Source organism: Blastomyces gilchristii, assembly GCF_000003855.2.
Source record: "Blastomyces gilchristii SLH14081 genomic scaffold supercont1.1, whole genome shotgun sequence".
NCBI lineage: Eukaryota > Fungi > Ascomycota > Eurotiomycetes > Onygenales > Ajellomycetaceae > Blastomyces > Blastomyces gilchristii.
In genome coordinates this window covers 1,401,943-1,422,559 of record NW_003101682.1, presented here as the reverse complement: position 1 = coordinate 1,422,559, position 20,617 = coordinate 1,401,943, and the positions used below count along the sequence as shown (strand labels likewise).

Genomic DNA, 20,617 nt, shown 5'->3' with positions numbered 1-20,617 from the left:
ATGCCCATGCCATTGGGCTTCAGGATTGATTATATTGTTGAGGGCAGCTAACTGGGCATACAGAATCTTTGGTGGTGGTTTCACCGCCTTTTCAGAGGTGCGCCACCCTCAAAAGTTCTAACTTTTTCGATCAAAGGCCTGCGAACACCATTCTTCATGCCATTCCAGTTGCTCAAACAGTTGAGTAAGCTGGCTATAGGGAGTTTGGATAGAATTAGCACGAATTCCGCCTATAACGTGGTCTAGATTTGAGAGGGAATAAAGAGCTGAAGGAGGAACGAGGTATTAAGAAATGCTAGCTGGATTCTGCCGTTGAAAGAATATGTGGCTGTAGCAAGTCGCGAGCTGTTGGAGATAGCCTGTTGGTTGCGTTGGCATCAGTCACGGGTTGTGGCTGGACTCAAGGTTGTTCCGGACTTGCATATGTTCGGCCTCATTCTTCCCAAACCAAGATGATTTGCTGTGACTAGTGCCGGTTAACCTGGGTATGCAGCGAGGTTGGTTCTTAACTCTATGGATAAATATCCTTATTCGGATATGCGAATATTGAGGCAGGTCCTAGAGTGCCACATGCCGAAGATATAGATAACTTTCAAATCTGCGTCCGGCTGGTGTGTCGCAGGAACTTCAATATGCGCGCTTCGTCCCTCATAGGTTTCTTGCAAGTGCCACGCTGGCAATGCGCACGACAGGGTATCCACGCTCTCGAGCCGCTTTTGAATGAGAAAGGAGTGATTGATTATTTTAATCATCTCGCACTTAGAAATAAGCGTCCGATTTGGACGGAATTATCGTATCCTGATGTTGACTTTACGCAGCGTATGTTCCGGGTGGTTATGTAGAGGGCGTTTTCTTCCTGGGCAAACCGAATCTGTGGTAACTACGAGCTAGAAGGTAACTTAACTATTTGACAGCGCACTAACCTTCATCTCATGCCCCAAAGTCTGGGCAGGTTATTCATTCCCCAGTCCGCTGATTTTTCTTCCTGGATGGGATGGGACGTCCTCATATTTTCCAACGTCATTTTCGAGAAGAATCCTGACGCCTTGACAAGGCTCCTCATCCACTAGGATTTTCGTGGAGATTGCCATGATTTTCCCCGTTTTCTCGGCCAGCGCTTGAACCTTGTTTAGGGCAAGGTCTTACCAAGCCAAAGCCGGCCAGGATTAAGAGGGTCCTTGGATCAAAATGAAATGCTCTGGCATTGACACGTAACTTGCGACGGCTCTAGTTCGCTTTGGCGTGCATGCTACCTGCAGGACCAGCTCAACAGTCGTGCCAGAGTTGTTCCTTCGCCGGCATATCAGATGCGGCGAGGCTGTACGCTGTACGCAGTACGGCTTGTCCGTTGTGTCGCAGTTTGCATACTACTGCGTAAATTGCCACTGCTGTCAACTTGTTCGTTGCCATCGTTCTTCGGGGAGATCCTTCGCCCAGCGGGCGCACGATTCAAAAAAAAAAAAAAAAAAAAAAAAAAAAAAGGTTGTGCCCATAACTCCGCACCGCATCGTTAATTTTTAACGAGGAAAGCTTGGATGGAGGCACGAGAGCGGAGAGGAATGCAATTAGAGAAACAAAATAAAAACAAAAAAAATAAAAATACCAGACAGTGCGAGCAGACTGCTTCGGCGGTGGTTGATAACAAAAAGCTCCTCTCTTCCCTTTAACTAAATATCCTTTATCGTTGTAGCTCGCCGCTAGATCGGGGCTAGTGCCGTCGTCGCCTTGCTGCTGCTTCGACCTCATCATCCGCCTTTCTGCGGCGTCGACACTGACGACGACGACGACGACGACCAACGACACCAGACTGACCGATTGACGGACACTCGCTCAGCGGCCATTGGGGGCTGTCTTCGTGCCCATTTTTCTCCTCCTGTTTTGTCTTTTTCAATCGCCATGTTTTCTTGTTTCATCTTGTTCTGATCCGCTAGTTTTTGTAAGTCCTTTCAACCCCTCATTTATATCACTGGCATTCTGCGTTGGCAACAACATCCTGTCTATCTACGCCCTCTTGCGCCCAATTGCAAAACAATGAATCACGAATTTTTTCTGCTGTACAAGTCACGACCCCCTGTTTTGCATTGCCGCCCCCTACGGGCAACTTTTTGGCCATCAATCGTACTAGTGGTTGAGCTTCTGAACCCTTCTGACGAATCGGCGGTTTGTAGCCAGTTTGCAGAACGAACTACATCGAAGAGGTATGTCATTGGGTTGTCATATCTCGCTGTTCAGAGTAACAGCCATACATATATAATAGCTATAGCTATGGAAGCTGACAGGTTGTCCAGAGCTCCAGCCGTCCCTTTTCTTTTTTCTTTCTTTTTTTTTTTTTTTGTTCCGGCTTCTGCACTCGGATTTCTCCTTCCCTTGTACTGTAAACAAGCCAACCAACCTCACACGATCCTTTCATATACCTCACGGCCGACACAGATATTTTAACACGTCTTGATATCAGCTGTACCATAAATACGTTTTTATATAAAAAACACACATTCCTTCTGGCCACCAGTCCCAACGGCAGTTTCAAAAGTCAACGAAATTTACGGTTTCCTACGATCAACTTTTAACGACATTCACTCATTCTGTCAAGACCTTCAGATTACGCATTGTACGACTAATATTTTTAGCCATCTACCTGTTCCTGCGGCCCTTTCCGATCAAAATAAAGGGAAAAACACTTATTAGAGCCGAACTCTCGTCCTCAATTTGGGTTGTTAGATGATCACAACGGACCTTTCAATCCTAAGCGCTCTCTCCTTTCAACATTTCTTGGAACCAACAAAACAATATTTTGGGGTATTGAGACATTACCTAGGTATATTCAAACTTAAGCACTGGTGTTGAACCAATAACCGCAGAGTCAGGTAAGCGCGCCCGCTTTATTTTGTGCACGTCGTGTTTCAAACATCTCCCCCGTTTGCCGCCGAGCTATTTTAAGGTCAAGGTCTCCAACTTACCTTTACCATAATGGTTTATTAAAATTTTCTCTAATTGGGTCTGCAATGTTTCATTGTGCTACTTAATACTGCTGATTGCCTTTTTGTTTGACCTGTTTTTGAATTCTTTTTCCAGCATCGTCGTTTCCCTTTCCCCGTCGTTCCTAGCATGAATCAAGGAATCATGAACCATATCCCAATTGAAAATGGGTTAGATTTACCTGAAGACTCCGAAATTACAGAAGAACTGATCGCCCTTTCACATCAGTGGGATCACTCAGACAATACTCCTCGTTTCGCTATATGGATGGCCTCCTCTGAAGTTGACCAAAAGTTTTTGGGCTTCTTCGCGGCCAGCACCGCCCGTGAAAATGCCTACCTTTCTGGAATGCTATACAAGCTCCTTGGCCTTTCCGTAGTCCTTTCCAAAAAGCTCCTTCGCGCTCGCAAGCTCCGACGACTTGACCCTACAAGAGAAACCAAATCGTTACAACTCTACCACCACATACTGTGGTTATCACGCGAGGGATTAGTGATCACAGAGCAATATGTTCTCCCCATGGCCGAGGCATATGTCGAGCTAAAAGTACTAGCCCACAAACTCAGAGCATCTTTTTACCACATTTTCGTCCTTTTCCATAATCAGCCAAGCATCCATCTATCGGGTATTCGAAGTCTCCCTCCTTCTGGCTCGCAACTGCATCTCCCAAATGGAGGCTCTGGTATGGAGAATGGTAATGGGGTTAAAAGAGGTTCAAAACTATCCCCAAACGCGAATCGAGATTCCATCGCCGCCTCCCCACCCCCCATCATACCGGAAGGAGGCCCCGTTGGGGGTACACACCTGCATCCACCAGGCCTGCCAGCCGTTAGACCGACGAAGATTGCAGCTTCCTTCATCCTCCCGGCTCTGGATTATACCCCAATGGCCACGGCGTGCTTCAGTGACGTAGCACAACTTGCAGACAACCTCCTCCCAGGCTCTCACCCAGTTAGACTTTCAGTCAAGCTTGAATATGCAGCATATCTATATGACTGCCTTCACGACTCTGACGGATGTAGACGCCTAGCTAAACAAGCAATTGCGGACGTTTACAATGCGCAGGAAGGCATGGATGATGAGAGCTTTGAAGACGCCGCCGAGCTGGTGGGAATCTTAGGCAAAATGGTCAAACGAGGAGGTAAAACTAGTAGTGCAGGAGGCAGTAGCACACCGGGCGGCGGAAGCACTCCAGGTACCCAGCAAGACAGCAGTGGGGCTGCTCGACAACGGCACCACTACCAACAACAATACCAACCGCGGACTCCGACCACACGCGGAACCCCCACTAAAGTGCTTACCTCGAATGCACATGCTCCCGCAATTCCCACTCCTACTATGACGAATCCGATCTAATAGTCAATATGCCAATATTTTCTTGGTCTTTCCTTTTCTTTTGTTCCTGAGCTATAGAAGGTTATAATAACTTAATTCACCTTATACATATTTTTGGAACTATACCTACACTGTCGCCAGAACCCCATCCCAGACCGATGATGCTGTACATATTTTCACCTACCCTCTTGGAATACACAAAAACTTATTTCCATACCCCAGCGGAAAAGCATTTTGGTTTTTTGGCAGCCATCATCTGATATCCTCCCTTAAAGCGGCCCCTTTCCCTTTCCCTAGGTTCTATCTCCGGTAATATTCCCCGCAGGAACCGTGTTTTACGACAAAAATTTTGTGGGATATACGGTACATGCAAAAATGGATTCACTTTGTTCCTCAAGTCCGCATTTGGAAAAAAAATCCCCAGCTGGGAAGGCCGGTGTACAGGCCGGCGATGAAAATCTTGGAAAGCGCTGCAGCAACTCCATTACCATATGTGTCTTTTGTCTTACGTTTTTGTGGTCTTTCGTATACAAACTCATAACTTCCTCCCAAACTTGCATTGCTCTTGATTCCCACGCCAGGATGTGAGAGTTCTGTTATGTGCAAAAGGGCCATTTATATTCCGTATTTGGATTTTTTTTTTTTTTTTATTCACTCTCAAGGAATAATTCTCATCAAAAATTTCATCAGGTCATCCGATTTTTTTTTTATTCCCCCTCCTTTTAAGCTATCTGAGATCTCTTATGCAGGTTTTATCCTCAATTGATAAAACCCTAAAAAAATGAAGTTCTGCTGGGCAGTTCTGAGACTGTCTAGGTCATCGCTCCTGCGGAAACTAATGGAATCAATGTAAGCCAACTAGAACTGGATGGGTGGACCCGGAGATATTATGATGGGGAGCCGAACTAGTAGTGTGTAGTGCGGCTTCCTAATGATATAAATAATCTTCGGCCGCCTTGGAAACTAGAGATGGGAGTTGTCCATCCCGCTACATGTTCCAATGAGGGACGGAGGTCATCTGTCAGGCTTCGCCAATACCGGTGTTCAGACTGAATGAAGTTTATCCCATCACAATTTCCCAAAATCAAAGGGGTATCAGGCGAATACAGCGCTCTTAGCAATTTGAAGTTTTATTGCATTCTCATCTCACTGTAAATTAGGGTGCTTGTGCCCCATGTCGAACGATCTTTGAGCCAGTCTCTTCAATCCCCTCCTTGATTTTACTGACATAGGCCCAGTCCGGCTGCAAGCCAATATACCATCCATACCACCGAAGGGCAGGTTGGTAAACCGCCACCAAAAGCCACGTTCGACAGGTGAATTCCCCTTCAACATCGACATGCCAAACGCAGGTCTCTATTCCTGAATCCGTTGGCCATTGACACAACCGATGCCACAATCTCGAGCACGAGTAGCTGATGAAGAGATTCTGCCACTTTCTGCGGTTCCAGTGACTAATTTCCATTCCAGTCCTACTAGCGCTCGATGGCATAGGACGCCCGTGTTGTTGTTTTGGTCGACAAACAAGCCCCAGCGGTATTTGTCCCGCAGCCCCGTGTTCGCCAGTAGGGGGGTAAAAGTCCATTACGCTCAGCCTTTGGTTGGAGGTTTCAGAGCTCTGTCTGCAAAATGAGGTGCTTTTTAGATTGATGAGCATAATGGATAGGTTGCAAGGATCGAACAAGCTTTCCGCTGGTACTATTGGCATTGGAACAAGGTGCATTGCTTGCGCAGAAGGCCGTCCTCATGTAGACTGGCGTAAACACTCGAATGCTCGATAATCGAAGCAGTTTATTATATATCTTAGAACAATTCTGCGAGAACGGTTACTCTGCAAAAATTATATCTACAGCGGTTTGGATATCAAAATCAGAGGTACTCCAATTGGTTAAGGAAAAATAGACGAGTAGTTTAAGCAGCATGCGGAGCACGCCCAAGCTGGGCTAGTGGTCTACATATAAGTACCCCTAACCTAGAGGCTCTTTTATCTCGAGACCTTTTTCAATATCTGCATCGATCCTCTCAGGACGGCCAGCTAGGTTCAACCATCGGGCTGGCTTGGACAGCTAAGGTCAGGAAGAGTATCTGCAGGGATGATTCCGCAAATTGTGCTTGGCCTTGGCAAAACTTCATTTGCGTATGGCCAGTTAAAGCTATCAAGAAATTACCAAGGCATAATCAATGAGCATCTCATTGATTGTATGTGAAGATAACTAATGATTTGATGTTGTCCAGAGATATGGAAAGCTCTCGGCTTTCGGCATGTGGGATGGGCCGAACGACGCTAACCCGGACAGGCAATAGCGACTGCACTCCTGGACTCCGCGTTCTTCTGGGCTTCAACGGCCTGCAAAAGTGTATCCCGAGGTCAATCCCGAGGTAGTTGCGGAGCGGAGCCACCAGCGGCTAAATATCAGCACAATTATAATGAATATGACTGCACCAGCTGTCTTCCCCATCCCCGGATTGAGCTCTGAGAGCGCTAACGGTTCCTCGGGACCAGGGATCTAGCGCCGTCTCTCGTCTTCTTGCCCCCGCCGCCCGCCAGGACCAGCAGCCGGCAATGATCTTTTAAAAGCGCAGCTCTCCCCACACGGGCCTACGATTTAACCAACCTGGGGACTTAAACTTACTTTCAAACAGTGAACCTGAGAATATATAGCATAATATCTGTTCACTAAGCCTTGTCCGTAGTCATGGCTACCAACTCACCCAACCCAATCCCGTTCTCAGAGCCCCCATACCTCTGCGGGTTTCCCTCCCCATATTATACCGAAGGCCATCGCAGATTCCAGAAAGCATGTCGCGCATTCCTGTGGGAGAATTTGATCTCCCATGCCTTCGAGTGGGAGCGGGAGGGCACAGTTCCAGAGCATGTTTGGCATACGTTCGCTCAACACAATATGCTGCTTCCCAACCTTGCATCCCCTCTACCGGTGGCCTGGTTAAAGAAGCTCGGTATCCATGATATTCTGGGGGTTAAAGTGGAGGATTGGGATTTATTATATACTGGGATCTACTTGGATGAGGTGGGGGTTTAATATTCTAGAAACTGTGGTTACATCTCTCCTAGAAGAACGCTGTTTACTGATTTTGAACTCTGTAGATGAACCGATCGGGATTAAGCGGGCCCCCGACTTCCCTGTGTGCCGGCATGGCATATGGCGTCCCACCGGTGATCAAATTTGGTAGCCCTGAGCTCCATGAACGGTTTCTCCCCGAACTCTTGACTTGCAAGAAGCGATCATGTATTGCAATCACAGAACCGGATGCCGGAAGCGATGTTGCCAATATTACCACCACGGCTAACAAAACGGCCGATGGAAAACACTACATCATTAACGGGACTAAGAAATGGTATGCGAGACCATGACATACCAAAAGAAATATACCGACTGCCTTGGGATAGATATTGGCTTATGAGAAGACTAACATGCACCTTATTCAGGATCACAAACGCAATCTGGGCAGACTACACCACCATGGCCGTGAGGACGGGCGGACCAGGCGCAAGCGGCCTGTCCCTCGTGATTGTCCCACTGAAAAACCAACCCGGTGTAACCATGCGCCGATTATCTGTCACCGGCCAAGCTGCCGGTGGAACTACCTTCATCGAGCTCGACGATGTCAAGGTTCCAGTCGAGAACCTCGTCGGCGAAGAAGGCTTGGGCATGAAATATATCATGACCAACTTCAACCACGAGCGTCTCACCATCGTCGTGGGTGTAGTGCGCCAGGCACGCGTGGCTCTCAGCGCTGCGTTCGAATATTGTCTCAAGCGCCAGGCATTCGGAAAGACTTTGATGGATCAGCCTGTGGTTCGACACCGGCTTGCAAAGGCTGGCGCGGAGCTGGAGAGTTTGTGGGCGTGGACTGAGCAATTCCTGTACCAGGTGAATAATATGTCTAAGGATGAAGGTGATTTCAGGCTTGGAGGCCTGACGGCACTGGCTAAGGCGAAGGCTGGTATGGTGCTTAACGAGTGCGCGCAGGTCGCAGTGCTCCTGTTCGGTGGCAATGGGTTGACGAGAACTGGACAGGGGGAGGTTGCTGAACGTAAGTTTCTTTCTCCCTTTGTTCTTATATTTTCGTTTTAGTCACGGCTTGCCGGTCTGACATTTTGCTTGCCCTTTTTAGGGATATATCGTGAGGTTCCTGGTGTCCGTATTCCTGGCGGTTCAGAGGATGTGTTGCTCGACTTGTCCGTGCGGCAGCTTGTCAAAGTTTTCAAGGCTCAGGAGCAAAAGCTCGAACGGGCGAAAATATGAGGTGTGTGAGGCAGTGTGAGAGTGCAGTGCAAGTGTATATGTTTCTGTATGCTATGCTTTAACATCATGGCCTTCCACGATGGTACAAGCTAGCTTTTGAATATGTCGGGGGAGGGGAGCATTTATTGGTGTTTGCCTGCAATTTTATTCTAGAAACGAATCGGATGTGGTATAACGTCGTACCTGTCTCTTAACCGATTCCTAATTTCCTTTTGACTTTATACCGGTATTTCCAGAAAACAAAGTCCCGTAATGGACCGTGGGATGAGCTGGAGCAGCATGGCACCTCTCACTCGTTGAGAGGCTAACATCTGAAACCCTCTTCATGCCATCCTGATGGCGGCTGGACCCAAATTCAGCGCGAGCGCGGATTATATGGATGACGGATCGCATAAGAGCATTTTGCCAAAACTTTAGCTGAACTGCGCCACAATCGTGGGCGTTTCCAAGGCCGTATCCAACCACACTTGGTCAGAAGCCATAGCTCCCTGTCCACGAAGTCCATTAGAGGAGTCCCAGCTTCAAGGCTGCGAGGGTCGCACAATGCTTTTGTAGCTATGATTCAGGATATCAAATGTGCCAGCGTTATTGGTTTTGCCAGCCATTGCTCTGGGATATCTCATCCTCCCGGACCGCAAAATCAAAGCCCAACTTCAACATTCGCTGCCCTACCAAGTGACATCCTAATCGACGCGGTTCAACTGTATGGCGGCCAGGAGCGATTGTTTCTTCGCAATCAAGCGAAAGCTTCTCTAGATAGTACCCCTCTTCCCTATCCATTCACCACTCTGGATGACAATATTCAGAATGAGTTAATTCTCGCAGGCTTCCTCTTTGCCCCTTGCTTCATTTTCATCAGAGACATTTCCTTTGGAGGCTGACTTGGGGGTATTGGATCGGCAGTACGAAGTTAGACGGGACCATCCCGACATCCATACACTTCGCACAGCAGAAAAAATGCCAAGTCATAGTTACAATCTGAGAGATCAATTGTACAAGTTCACTGATTTTCTGATATCTCTACTTTTCATAACAAGAATTGCTATACAAAATCTATCTAAAAGTAAAGTCTGCTATATTCACTCAGATTAACAAGATCAAGATATGTATAATAGCGATAATGAAAATGATAAAAATAGCAATAAATCAAGTAATAATATTAATAATATCAAATCTGTTTGTTATATAAATAGAAAAATGATATTTCTTTCAGTTATTTCAAGTCTCAATCAAATATATATAATATTGTCTATTCTTCTCATTCTCAAGTTAATCTTCATTCTATTTGAGATATACTGCTGTCAGAAAGAAGTTACTACTAGAACAGATATAATACTATCAGTCTAATATCTGCTGAGACAGTGCTGCAGTTCTGCTGATGATAAGAGAAGAGGAGTAGACAGATGAGAGAAGATGCAAAGTGAAAGAAGCTGAGCTCCAGAGTTAGGATTTTCAAGTATAATAATTGCCACCCCATGGCTGAGATTCATCAGATTAGGAGTCAAATATAACCCCTACAGAGTACATTCAGCCACGCTTCCTCCGTGGCAAATAGCCTCACTACTCTATCATAGAACTCATTTTGCTCATTACCGTGGGGGAGACACCCACTTGTAGCAGCAGGGTCTGTGATTCATGAATGTATGGATGTAAGTCCGGGCTAAAGCCGCAACTAATAAGGCTGCATCGACATCACACTGAGTGCTGCTATCTATAGACAACAGTTACTTTGTAACCGAGTTGATGATCAATATCTCTTGTCGAATGCATAGATTAATTGGTTGATATAACTAGTTACCCCTCTGTTTGCTCTTTTTTGTGTGGGATACTGTTATCACCCACTCCCTCTTAACACTCTCATCCTAGTTGCAATCTGCCTCTTCTTAGCACGGAGACATGGCAAAGAGATAACTTCAAATATGCAACAGAAGCTCGTTGGAGCAAGTGTGTCCTTGTTGATCGTTTCAGTTCTTCTACACCACTTTCATCTCTTCCCAGCCTTAATCTAGGATGTGCAGGAGAGATGTGTTCTACATGAAGAATGCCGCTGCGTTCAGTAACCTGGCAAATGGGTTTGAAGGTATACATATATTCTAGATAGTCTGTGTTTTTTGTCGTTGTTAATGTCGATGCTGCCATGGGTTTTGTACTGTACATACATTCAGAAACATGCCCGAGCGGGTCAATAATCTTGAACACCACCCTACTGGGTATGAGCTGTGGGAAACAAAAGAATCAACACCTCAAAGACCTCGGATACTCAACCCTTCCAGCAAGAGGATATTCAGTTCAATCACCGTCTCTGGCGTGCGGAGGGTATACGGCCACCACGGAAACCAACACAAAGAACAAAAGCGAAACCAATATCCTCTCCCATCCTCACAAATACTTCGGCCACAAATATCGTCCAAAGGTAGTAGTAGCCATACAATACCACCACAGCACAGCCACGATGTGAACAATTGAGAAACGCAATAAACATCTACCTCAATTATACCGAGAGACGCCCCTCCACCTTGCATTAGAAATCAAGCATACCCCTCAGCCACAGCAACAACAGCAACAACAGCTTCAAAAGCTATCCCTTAGCAAACCCAATAATAGTAATAATAATAATAATAATAATAATAATAATAATCATCATCATCATGATAAACCATCTTCGCCAATTCACCCACTGGGTCCCAGCGCCGGGTCATCTCGCCCGTCTACACCGGAAGACATTGTCATCATCTCTGTTCCGCACGGCGGGAAGTGGATTCTTGTCGCTCGATAAGGAGATACGCGGTAGTTTTCTGGGAATGGTTGTTTGCGTCGTGGTGAGCGTGATGTCGATTTAGTTTAGTGTTGAGAGGGGAAGAAGCAAGGTAGTTGCGGCTGTGGAGTGAACGGTATGTATGTGATATGGGAAGTGTAATGTAAAAATATCTAACTTTTTTTTTCTATTGTTTCTCCTTCATTGTGTATATTTCTTTCCGCATTCTAGACATGCATTTTTGCTCTTTTACAAGCGGTTCCTTTTGCATATTTGCATATATAGGTGGATTCCCCGGCGTTGCATTTCACATTGAGGTACTGCATGGTCTTTCTTTTGTGTATTACTCTTTTTTTCCTTTCTTTTCTTGTTTTTCTTTTCATTTAATCTTGCGAATGATCACCCCTGCAAATGAGAGCTACAATGCTTTCATCTTTGCACCGGATAAATGTCCTTGGTACTGTACTGTTAGATACCTGAAATTTTGCTTCCCTCCAATACTTGGGGATCGAGTACAGACGAGTCCGAGTTTTTCCCGAGTTGACTCGGACTTGGTCCGCCAAGACCCCGACTCGTCTTGATTCGGCTCGACTTGTGATGCACTCGGCTCGTCCAGAACTCGATTCGGGTTTCATCTCGTGTTGTCATGGCCCGACTTGGACTCGACTTGGTGGGTGGGTGACTCGGTCCGACTCGGACTCGTCTGCATTCTACTTGGGAAATGGATCGGTTGACATTTGCGGCCACCGCCGGAATGAATTGTGTGCCATTGTCGTCTTTTAAGGGAGGCAACTGTGCCGAAGGAGATTCTGGGATCGGGGCGAAAGGGGAATGATAAAAAAAAAGTCCGAAAGTATTATTAAACCTGCATAAGGGTAAGGAGAGAAAAGATAATTCGGGAAGGGGGTGGGAGTAGGAAAGGCGCAAAATGTGAAGAAGCATGGGCCAAGAGACACAAAACACACGAAGCAAAATTTTTCTGATTATTAACATTTCCAAGTCAAATAAATTCAGGAATCGACCAATTAGGTGTTGGTGTCCAAAGGAGAAAGCACGAAATGGAAGTGGTGTCGAGGTTGTGTTAATAGGGGCATGCAATTCTTTCCAAACACCCACACCGCCACGAGAGTTTTGGCGCCATCTTTGCCAAACAGGGTCATGAACATCCAGTTAACCATCCAATTACCGAAGCCAATCAGATAATGTCACCCCAACCTAGTATAGTCATTATTAGACTTGTAGGTCAATCGGCAGGCATTCCAACCACGACAAGTCACTTAACCCGCCATCACGCGGTCCACCTCTACACTCATCCCTTCCAGGTGTGAAAAGAATATCCAACTTCTCCAATGCTTTCAAGCACGCGTTGGCCCTGGGCCAAATGAGTGAGTACTTCCTCATCAACTCAATACTTGTCCATGCCCCTTCCCTAATCATTTGCATCCCTCCAAGGTCATCAATTACACCCCTGGGGCACCTACGGGCTGCAATAAAAACTTGTGCACACGCAAACACATATCCCGTAGTCTCCCAAATTGCCGGGATGGAGAGGGCGTCGTATTCATTTGTGATATCTGTACCGCGGCTCCTCTCGGCTTCGTCGATGATATTGATTATCTCCGCTGCGGCGAGGACACATTTTACAGCACTTTCATGCGCGATTATGTGAGTCAAGGGTCGCTGTGAGGTTGCTTCTTGCATTCTTGAGCGCGCGTCAATGTCCGGGGAGGCAGCTGCAACTATGGCCAATAGCGGGCGCCACAGGAGGAGACGCATGTGGAGGTAGCGGATGCGGAGAATTTTATGCTGACGCATTGCTAGGAGGTTCTTTATTGAGTTAACGTCTGTATTTGGGTGTAGAAAAGGTGGCAACCCTGATTGCCAGTTGGCGAGGGACTGATCGACAGCTATGAGTGGTGAGGGATCAAAAACCTCAAGTTTCTTGCGTGCGCTACAATGTTCGGTTAGTCGGAGTTCCTCTTGGATGGTGATGAGGTCACTGTATCGGTCGTAGAGGCGCGCTGAGTTGTTAAAGAATTCGATGATTGAGGGGCGGTCAATTGTCGGATTCCGGTCCGCGGGTTCATTGGTTGAGAGGTGGTCGATATAGTCATTGTCTCCTGGGACGGGGAGAGGGGTTTCAAAAGAATGTTTCGTTAGAGTTGAAATGCCCATCTTCATGGCGATAATGCTATATGAAAGAGCTTTAGCAAATTTATGTTTGAAAATGCGTAGAGAAAGTTATTTGTGTCATACCGTTCTAGCATCAGTGAGCAATGCCAAACTCGTCTTGATAATTCTTGGTTGTCCCTCAGAGCCAAGTGGTGGCTTCCAGTAACAAGATGCAGATGCAGGGACTGCGCTGCACGAATGGCTAGTCCCACAAACTTCCAGGCAACTGGTAGGTTATTGTCTGCAATAAGGTACTGGGCTAGAACTAGATAGGCCTGAATGTTTAGAATACCTCCTTTTTCTATTCCATTCAGAAATACAAGGTTTTGTGCGCGCGCGAAGTACTGTTCAGCATCCTCAAGGTGGCCTGGATTGCATAACAGGGCTGCAATGGCGAACACTCCGAAAAGAAGACCAATAAACAAACAATCCTCATGAGAAACTTCTGTTTCTGAGTCCCACAGTTCAATATTCCTCCACAGCTTCTCATACCGGTGGGTGAAAGTGTTTCGATGAAATAATGGCAAATTCACAAACTCCCGTGAAAGATAGGCAGAGACTAACTTATTGGCAACAATACGGTGAGGAAATCTAAGATTCGTCGAATTTGTTGACAATGTTGATAATTTTGTCTTCCGATTTGTAACTTTGGTTAATCGCTTTAGCTCTCGATCAGACTCAAGTGTACTTCCTGGTTTTGCGACACCAGTTCTCTGGAAAACAGCTTGCCGGACTCCCGGAAGAAAGAGGTCGGGATCATCCACTTCCGTTTCGTTGTCAGAGGAATCCGAGTATGGTTCTCTGCCATCAACTTCTTCAGATCCATCGGAATCACCAGATTCTTGACCTACAGAGGAGATATCTGGGGCTTGTGTGGCAGATGGTCCTGCAAGGGGAGATATAGGCGGTTGAAAGCCCCGTGGGCTTTCCAGGCTTTCATCACCTTGAATGAACGATCCCTCATCATCGCCCTCGTGGGACTTGTCTGTTTCAGGTGGTGTCTCAGAAATTGCTCCCAGGAGCTGGAAGCTGGGACTTTCGCGTCGGCGTAGCCGTGGCTGTACCTGTTGCTTTTGGATTCCATTAGTCTCCTTAAGAACTGTCGGGAGAGACATCCGGGGCTGTTTGGATGGGCGTTCATCTGAAGGAGATTCTGGATAAGATGCACGATGTGGTTCTGGACGCTTTCTAATTCATGTCTTAGTGCTTAAATATGCAATGACTTCACGAGAATGAATATTATTACCGTTGCAAGGATGTAGTAGAATCATATTCACAATTTGCCTCGAGACCTCGTTTTCGGCACGGTCCACATACTGTTTGAATCAGTAATCATATCGAGCAAGCTTCCCCGAATAAGGAAATTTTCTTTTCTTTTCTTTTCTTTTCTTTTTTTTTTTATTCTTTTTTCCCCCCCCCGAAATACATGATGATTCGAAATACATGATGATTTATATCCGGATAGGCTAGGTGGCCAGGCCTGTAATTTACCAGAAAACAAAGGCAAAAAGCTTACCAGGTGTTTCTCCGGAGCATTTCCTTTTCGCAGCTCTACATACGAGACAGGCGCTGAAAGCTCTTTTTTTAGAGGCCAGCTGGCGAACATTGGGTTTCGCAGCGGGTGCAGAAAATTGGGGGTATTGGCATGTTCGATCCTTCTGCAAACATGTACTGCAAACTTCACCAGCAATAATATAGAACAGAATGTCAGCATTCGACGACTTGGTCCCAATTAAAGTTCTATTCAATGGTCGGAGAGGTATTTCTCACCTGGCAGGGCCCCATCACAGCGGATATGTTTTAATTGGCAGTTTAAGCATCTCCAGACACGGGGCTTGACCTGGGAAGAATCGTCCGGCGTCCCACTTTCCATCGTCAAAATGGTTGAGCCTTCCTCCATTTAGGCGGCCCACGCGTCGCGTTAGAAATGGAAGCTCCCTGGATGCTTGGCATAGGCTCGATGAGCACGACGTAGATTGTTCACACTGTACGAAAATTAAGGCATCAACGTTATACTCGGTGTTCAAGCAAAGTATCGGATGGGAAGTGTTCAAGCGATGTTGTGTTGGTTGAGGTGACAACAATTTTGATGCGAAGTCATTTGCACGCAATAGCACGGGCAACAGAAGGGGCCGAACACCGGGTGTATGGTTTTGTACCATATGTATCTTTACACGTACTAAACACAACCACCAGTGCTTTTTATGTGTATATTATTCACGCTATTACCGAACATATTTACAGATATACGGTACGAACCATACAGTCCAACGCCGGCCCGTAGAAATGATTCCGAATGGACCAATCTTCCATTAATGGGAAAGTGGCAAAGATTGTATATATTTACTACATATTCCAGTATAAGCTATGAGCATATGAATCTTGAAAAAATACCAACTCTCTAAAGAGATGGTCAAAATTACATGCGGTCAATTTAAGCTTATTTTTTACTGTATTTTAGCTAATTGAACTCCTGTGCACAGACATTCAGCTTTTGCTAAAATCTAATAACAAATTCACTATAACTTATTAATCTATTATTAAAGAAAATAATATTATTAAACTGCTCAGCTCTCTCTGAATAATTATCTGTAAATAGATATATTTTCAAAGTCAGGTTTTCATAAGAGTTCATCTTGATTGATTTATAAAAGAGAGATATAGTCTATAGATGAGTTAATAAACTATTAAAACTAAAGTCTGTTAAAAGTAAGATAGAGTTACAGAACTAAGTTAACAAATTATGTAAGTAAATTAACAGACTGAATAAATGAATTGATAGACTGTATAAATGAGTTAATAAGCTGTACAGACTACTGAAGTAGTTAAAATAATATAAGCTACTGAATTTTCAGAGTCTGTAAATGTAAGAAATCCTGCTTCTCACGAATTCTTTACCTCTATTCCTATCTCTTGTGTAATCAATAGGGCTAGCGGCCCTTGACTACACATAACTATATAGACTGAAGTTCACAAATACTATTCATAACTCAGCTTGAATACTATTATATATTTAATCTCTATATTTATCTTTCTACTGTGAATACTTCTAGTAGTTAACAGTACATATCATATCAAGCTGCAAACACCTGAATAATTGTCTGTAAGCACTTATTCTTACATTTCAAGCTCAGTCAGTCAGCAACTGTCTATTATAACTAAAAGAACTAGAAACTCATATACTTTAATCTCTATAAACTCTACTGCAGACACTCAGAAACAGTCATCTGAATTATAAATAACTCTTATAGAAGAAGTCTCAGAGAACTTATCAATCACTTATAAGATATCATTCTCTGCATCTCAGACAGAGAAACTCTCTGAACTCATGAATAAATCAATCTCAGTGAAGAACATTCTTGAGCATCTTCTATGAGATTAAGCTATTTTTCTATAAGAAATGCTTACTATCTGTAAACACTCTTGAACTGAGTCTCTAGACATGATCTTCAGAGACATCTATGAACTGAAAAGAAACTTTCTCAAGTTATAATTACTTAAGATCATCTATTGAATCACAATCTATAAAAGCTTTTACAAGTTTGTATTTAAAATTGACTTACAAGCTCAGCTGTGTGACATAGAAGATGAAGAAGCTGTTATCTATATAATGACAGACCTCTATTACACTGAAGTCAAGAACTGGCTGAATTATTTAGAGAATAATTATAAGAGATTCTGATAATCTGTTCTTAAGATCTATTTAGAGAATAAGTTAAGAGACTCTACAAGCTGAACAGAGAACATCTGAGCTGTAATTATCAATATTAGAAAATGAGATGAGAAATCTGATAAAGATTACTCACAGTGCTTTATGAAATTATAATATAAATTAAGATCTGTGAAAACAGAGCTCTGAAACAAGACCTGAATAATAATATTTATAAAGAGACTGAATAAAGACATGCAGAATAAGCTTATTAAGTAAGACTCTAAGTTCTTGACTCTGAAGAAACTGATAACTCTCATTCATTACTTACAGATCACTGTGAGAGTCATAGATCTATAAAGAGTGAATTATCAACTGACTCTGTAAGAGTCAGAACAACAGAGAACAGATTTATTAGAAAAAGATAATAAGATACAGAGAGATTCATATCTGACTGCTGAGTAGAGAGAGAGAGCTTTATAAGCTTCTATGAACAGAGTGTATAATAGAGAGATTAAGAAAAAGAAACTCTGTTTTATCTGTTTTAAATCAGAACATCTCTACACAAACTGTTCAGATAAATTAAAATAGAAATTTGAGAAGTCACAGACAGAGTCAGTAACAGCCTTCTTAAGAGTCTTAAAGTTAACACCTGAATCTGTTACTTCTTTAATAAAAATACTTACTTATGAGAAGAGACTGCACTGCAGTACTGCTGCTTCACAAGTATGAAAAGCATTGATAAACTCAGGATCTCAGATCACTGTAATGTCTCTAAAGCTCACAGAGTGAATGAGCTGAAAGATGAAGACTGAGAACCTGCTCTTATAATAAGCAGAGTATGAGAACTCAGATCTGAGAACTGAGAGACTTATAAAAGTTATCTTTGAATTACAAGATCTCTCTGAAATCTGAAGAAGATTTACAGAAACTGTGATTATCACAGATATTATAGATAACATGTATTTAAGACTTGCATGACTTCAAAGACACAATTCATATATAGCTATCTATGAGTCAGGTTTATACTTCTGATCAGAGTTAACAGACTTACTCACAGAGATAGAAGCAGTTAATACTGCAGAGTTAATTAGAGAAGACAAGCTTATCTATATAATGACTTTGTAAGTGTCTGAGAATCTCACAGTCATAGAAACTGAGCTTCAGATATTAGAGAAATACTGAGATCTCACAGAGATGTTTAGCTCAGCTAAGACAGCTGAGCTTTCTTCTTATTATGAGAAGAATCTGATAATAGATTTAATAGAAGAGTAGAAACTCTTCTGAGAATCAATCTATAAACTCTCTCATCATGAGATAGAGATCTTGTAAACCTATGTGAAGAAGAATCTGAAGAATGACTTTATCTGATCTTTACAGACCTCTGTGAGAGTCTCTGTAATATTCATAAAGAAGAAGAATGAAGATCTTAGATTATGTGTAGATTATTATAACCTGAACTTCAAGATAATAAAGAGCTGCTATTCTCTATCTCTGATTAAGAATGTGATTAACTGTCTTATAAGAGCTATTATATTCATATAACTGAATGTGATTAATGTATATATATAACTATGAATACAGTCTGAGAATGAATAAAAGACTGTCTTTAAAACTATACTAAAACTGTTTAAATATCTAGTGATATCTTTTAGTCTGACTAATGTTCTCACAGTATTTCAGTCTTTTATCAATAAAACACTTCATATATATCTGAATGTCTTCATAATAATATATCTGAATAATGTGATAGTGTACTCTATGAAAAAGAAAGAACACACTGAGTATATATAAAGTGTGTTAAAGATCTTAGATGAGACAGAACTGTATATTAAGCTCACAAAGTGCAACTTCAGTGTCTACTGAATTAATTTCCTAGAATATATAATCACTGCAGATGATATTCAGATGAAATCTTCACAGATTGAGACTATTTTATCATAACTGAAGCTAACTAGTATTCATAAGATTCAGATCTTTCTGAGCTTTGTGAATTTCTATAGATGATTTATCTTTATATTCATAAGAATCTTCTTGATTCTTACAGACATGCTGAAGAATGAAAATAAGAAGAAGTCATTCTGTGAATAAAGAATAAAAAGATTGTTAAGAAGAGAGAATTATAAGAACTTTCTTATCTCAGAAGCTCACAGAGTCTTTACAAGATTAAAATAGATATTTATAAATACAGTGATGCTGTTTCACTTTAATCTCTTACTCTTAATCAGATTGAAGACAGATGTCTTCTTCTTTATAATTTCAGAAATAGTCTTATAACTACAGTTAAATGAGAACTGAGTTTCAGTGGTCTTTTTCTCATGAAAGATACAACTCACAGAGATTAACTATAGTATTTATAATCAGAAGCTTCTTATAATAGTGAAATTCTTCTACTACTAATATTACTACTTCAAGAGCCTTGCAACAGTGATTACTATTAAAACTGATTATAACAGCTTATAACAGTTTACTTCAATTAAGAAACTCTCATAATAGTAGATTTACTGAGCTCAGAGACTAAGTGAGTTCTGATTCAAGATAGAATATATTAAGAGAACTAAGAACTCAGCAGATGAACTCTCTCACAGGCCAGACTATATTAAGAAGATCAGAGTGACAGATACAGAGAAACTAGAGAAGACAGAAAAGCTTTACAGAATGCTTGAACTGAGTGTTATAAAGAGATTGACTGAAGAGTCTCTCAATTCTCTGTAAGAGAAGAGAAAAGAGAGAGAGAAGAAGTCTGTACAACTACTCTCTATAACACTGAGAGTTAATACTCTGAAGATCTCTGTGAGAATTCTTGAAGAGAGTATCTATAATCTGAAGAGTTTGCAGGCTTTGAGAAGCACTATGAAAGATCTGATGTAAGAGAAAACAGAGTATAAGTCTTTATAAGATCTTCTATTCAGATTGTCTGAACTGCAACTGAAGAATGAATATACTTAATATATTCAGAAACTGCTTACAGCAGAGATCAATTCTGCAGAAACAAAGAGTTGAAGAGACTTAAATAATCTCTTATAAAGAGAGAACTGAATTTATATGTCTGTGAATAAGTTTCTATATATAGAACTTATTAAAAGGTATCATGACTCTTCTCTAGCAGGTTATTTTACAGACACTAGAACTCATGAGTTACTTATAAGAAAATACTTCTGATCAAAGATATGAGAACTTATGAAGAAGATAGTGAATTCTTATACTATTTATCAGAGTTTGTAGATAGTGCAGTTCAGATTATATGAAGAACTTACTTCTCTATTCATTCTGCAGAAACTTTAAAAACAGCTAGAAATGAATACTCTTATAAGTCTCTCTGAAAGCAAGAACATATATGATGCCTGCTTTGACAGTGTGCTGATGATAGTGAATCACTTTATCAAGATAACACACTTTATACTCACCTGTAAGAACTTGAAGTCAAAGAATTTAACTCACATCTTCATCTGTGATATAATC

At 42.7% G+C, this 20,617-nt stretch overlaps 5 protein-coding genes across 8 annotated transcripts; 3 read left to right on the top strand and 2 right to left on the bottom strand.

The window, feature by feature from the left end:
* Positions 1 to 491: 491 nt before the first annotated feature.
* Positions 492 to 6,321, top strand: BDBG_00217. 4 transcript variants are annotated; one of them, XM_031719789.1, is made up of 3 exons: positions 492 to 693; positions 764 to 2,198; positions 2,289 to 6,321. In XM_031719789.1, the coding sequence occupies exon 3, from the start codon at positions 3,106 to 3,108 to the stop codon at positions 4,330 to 4,332; it is 1,227 nt and encodes a 408-aa protein (XP_031575677.1). In that variant the 5' UTR covers positions 492 to 693; positions 764 to 2,198; positions 2,289 to 3,105; the 3' UTR covers positions 4,333 to 6,321. The 4 variants fall into 4 exon arrangements, with proteins under 4 accessions (XP_031575677.1, XP_031575678.1, XP_031575679.1 ...); XM_031719790.1 differs by lacking the exon at positions 492 to 693 and having other exon boundaries at positions 1,913 to 1,936; positions 2,169 to 2,198; XM_031719791.1 differs by lacking the exon at positions 492 to 693 and having other exon boundaries at positions 1,913 to 1,936; positions 2,169 to 6,141.
* BDBG_00218 (uncharacterized protein) lies at positions 1,746 to 2,006 on the bottom strand (the record flags this gene model as incomplete). The annotated part of the gene is made up of 1 exon (XM_031719793.1): positions 1,746 to 2,006. Exon 1 carries the CDS (start codon positions 1,911 to 1,913, stop codon positions 1,746 to 1,748), a length of 168 nt encoding a protein of 55 aa, XP_031575681.1. The 5' UTR covers positions 1,914 to 2,006.
* Positions 6,322 to 6,367: 46 nt separating the features above from the next.
* BDBG_00215 (acyl-CoA dehydrogenase) lies at positions 6,368 to 9,807 on the top strand. The gene is made up of 4 exons (XM_002628923.2): positions 6,368 to 7,340; positions 7,418 to 7,668; positions 7,760 to 8,367; positions 8,449 to 9,807. The coding sequence occupies exons 1-4, from the start codon at positions 7,008 to 7,010 to the stop codon at positions 8,577 to 8,579; spliced, it is 1,323 nt and encodes a 440-aa protein (XP_002628969.1). The 5' UTR covers positions 6,368 to 7,007; the 3' UTR covers positions 8,580 to 9,807.
* Positions 9,808 to 10,598: 791 nt separating this feature from the next.
* Positions 10,599 to 15,675, bottom strand: BDBG_00213 (uncharacterized protein). Its single transcript, XM_031719787.1, has 5 exons — positions 15,277 to 15,675; positions 15,023 to 15,184; positions 14,753 to 14,822; positions 13,591 to 14,694; positions 10,599 to 13,525 (listed from the first exon to the last, which is right to left on the bottom strand). The coding sequence occupies exons 1-5, from the start codon at positions 15,404 to 15,406 to the stop codon at positions 12,565 to 12,567; spliced, it is 2,427 nt and encodes an 808-aa protein (XP_031575675.1). The 5' UTR covers positions 15,407 to 15,675; the 3' UTR covers positions 10,599 to 12,564.
* BDBG_00214 (uncharacterized protein) lies at positions 10,749 to 11,045 on the top strand (the record flags this gene model as incomplete). Its single annotated transcript, XM_031719788.1, has 1 exon — positions 10,749 to 11,045. The coding sequence occupies one exon, from the start codon at positions 10,749 to 10,751 to the stop codon at positions 11,043 to 11,045; it is 297 nt and encodes a 98-aa protein (XP_031575676.1).
* Positions 15,676 to 20,617: the final 4,942 nt, after the last annotated feature.

Coding starts and splice junctions, on each gene's coding strand:
- BDBG_00217 (XM_031719789.1), top strand. CDS start 3,106: ATGAATCAAGGAATCATGAACCATATCCCAATTGAAAATGGGTTAGAT.
- BDBG_00215 (XM_002628923.2), top strand. CDS start 7,008: ATGGCTACCAACTCACCCAACCCAATCCCGTTCTCAGAGCCCCCATAC. Junction 7,341..7,417: donor CTGGGATCTACTTGGATGAG/GTGGGGGTTTAA, acceptor TGAACTCTGTAG/ATGAACCGATCGGGATTAAG. Junction 8,368..8,448: donor ACAGGGGGAGGTTGCTGAAC/GTAAGTTTCTTT, acceptor TGCCCTTTTTAG/GGATATATCGTGAGGTTCCT.
- BDBG_00213 (XM_031719787.1), bottom strand. CDS start 15,406: ATGGAGGAAGGCTCAACCATTTTGACGATGGAAAGTGGGACGCCGGAC. Junction 14,823..15,022: donor ATGCTCCGGAGAAACACCTG/GTAAGCTTTTTG, acceptor TGATTCAAACAG/TATGTGGACCGTGCCGAAAA. Junction 13,526..13,590: donor TGCTCACTGATGCTAGAACG/GTATGACACAAA, acceptor TCTTTCATATAG/CATTATCGCCATGAAGATGG.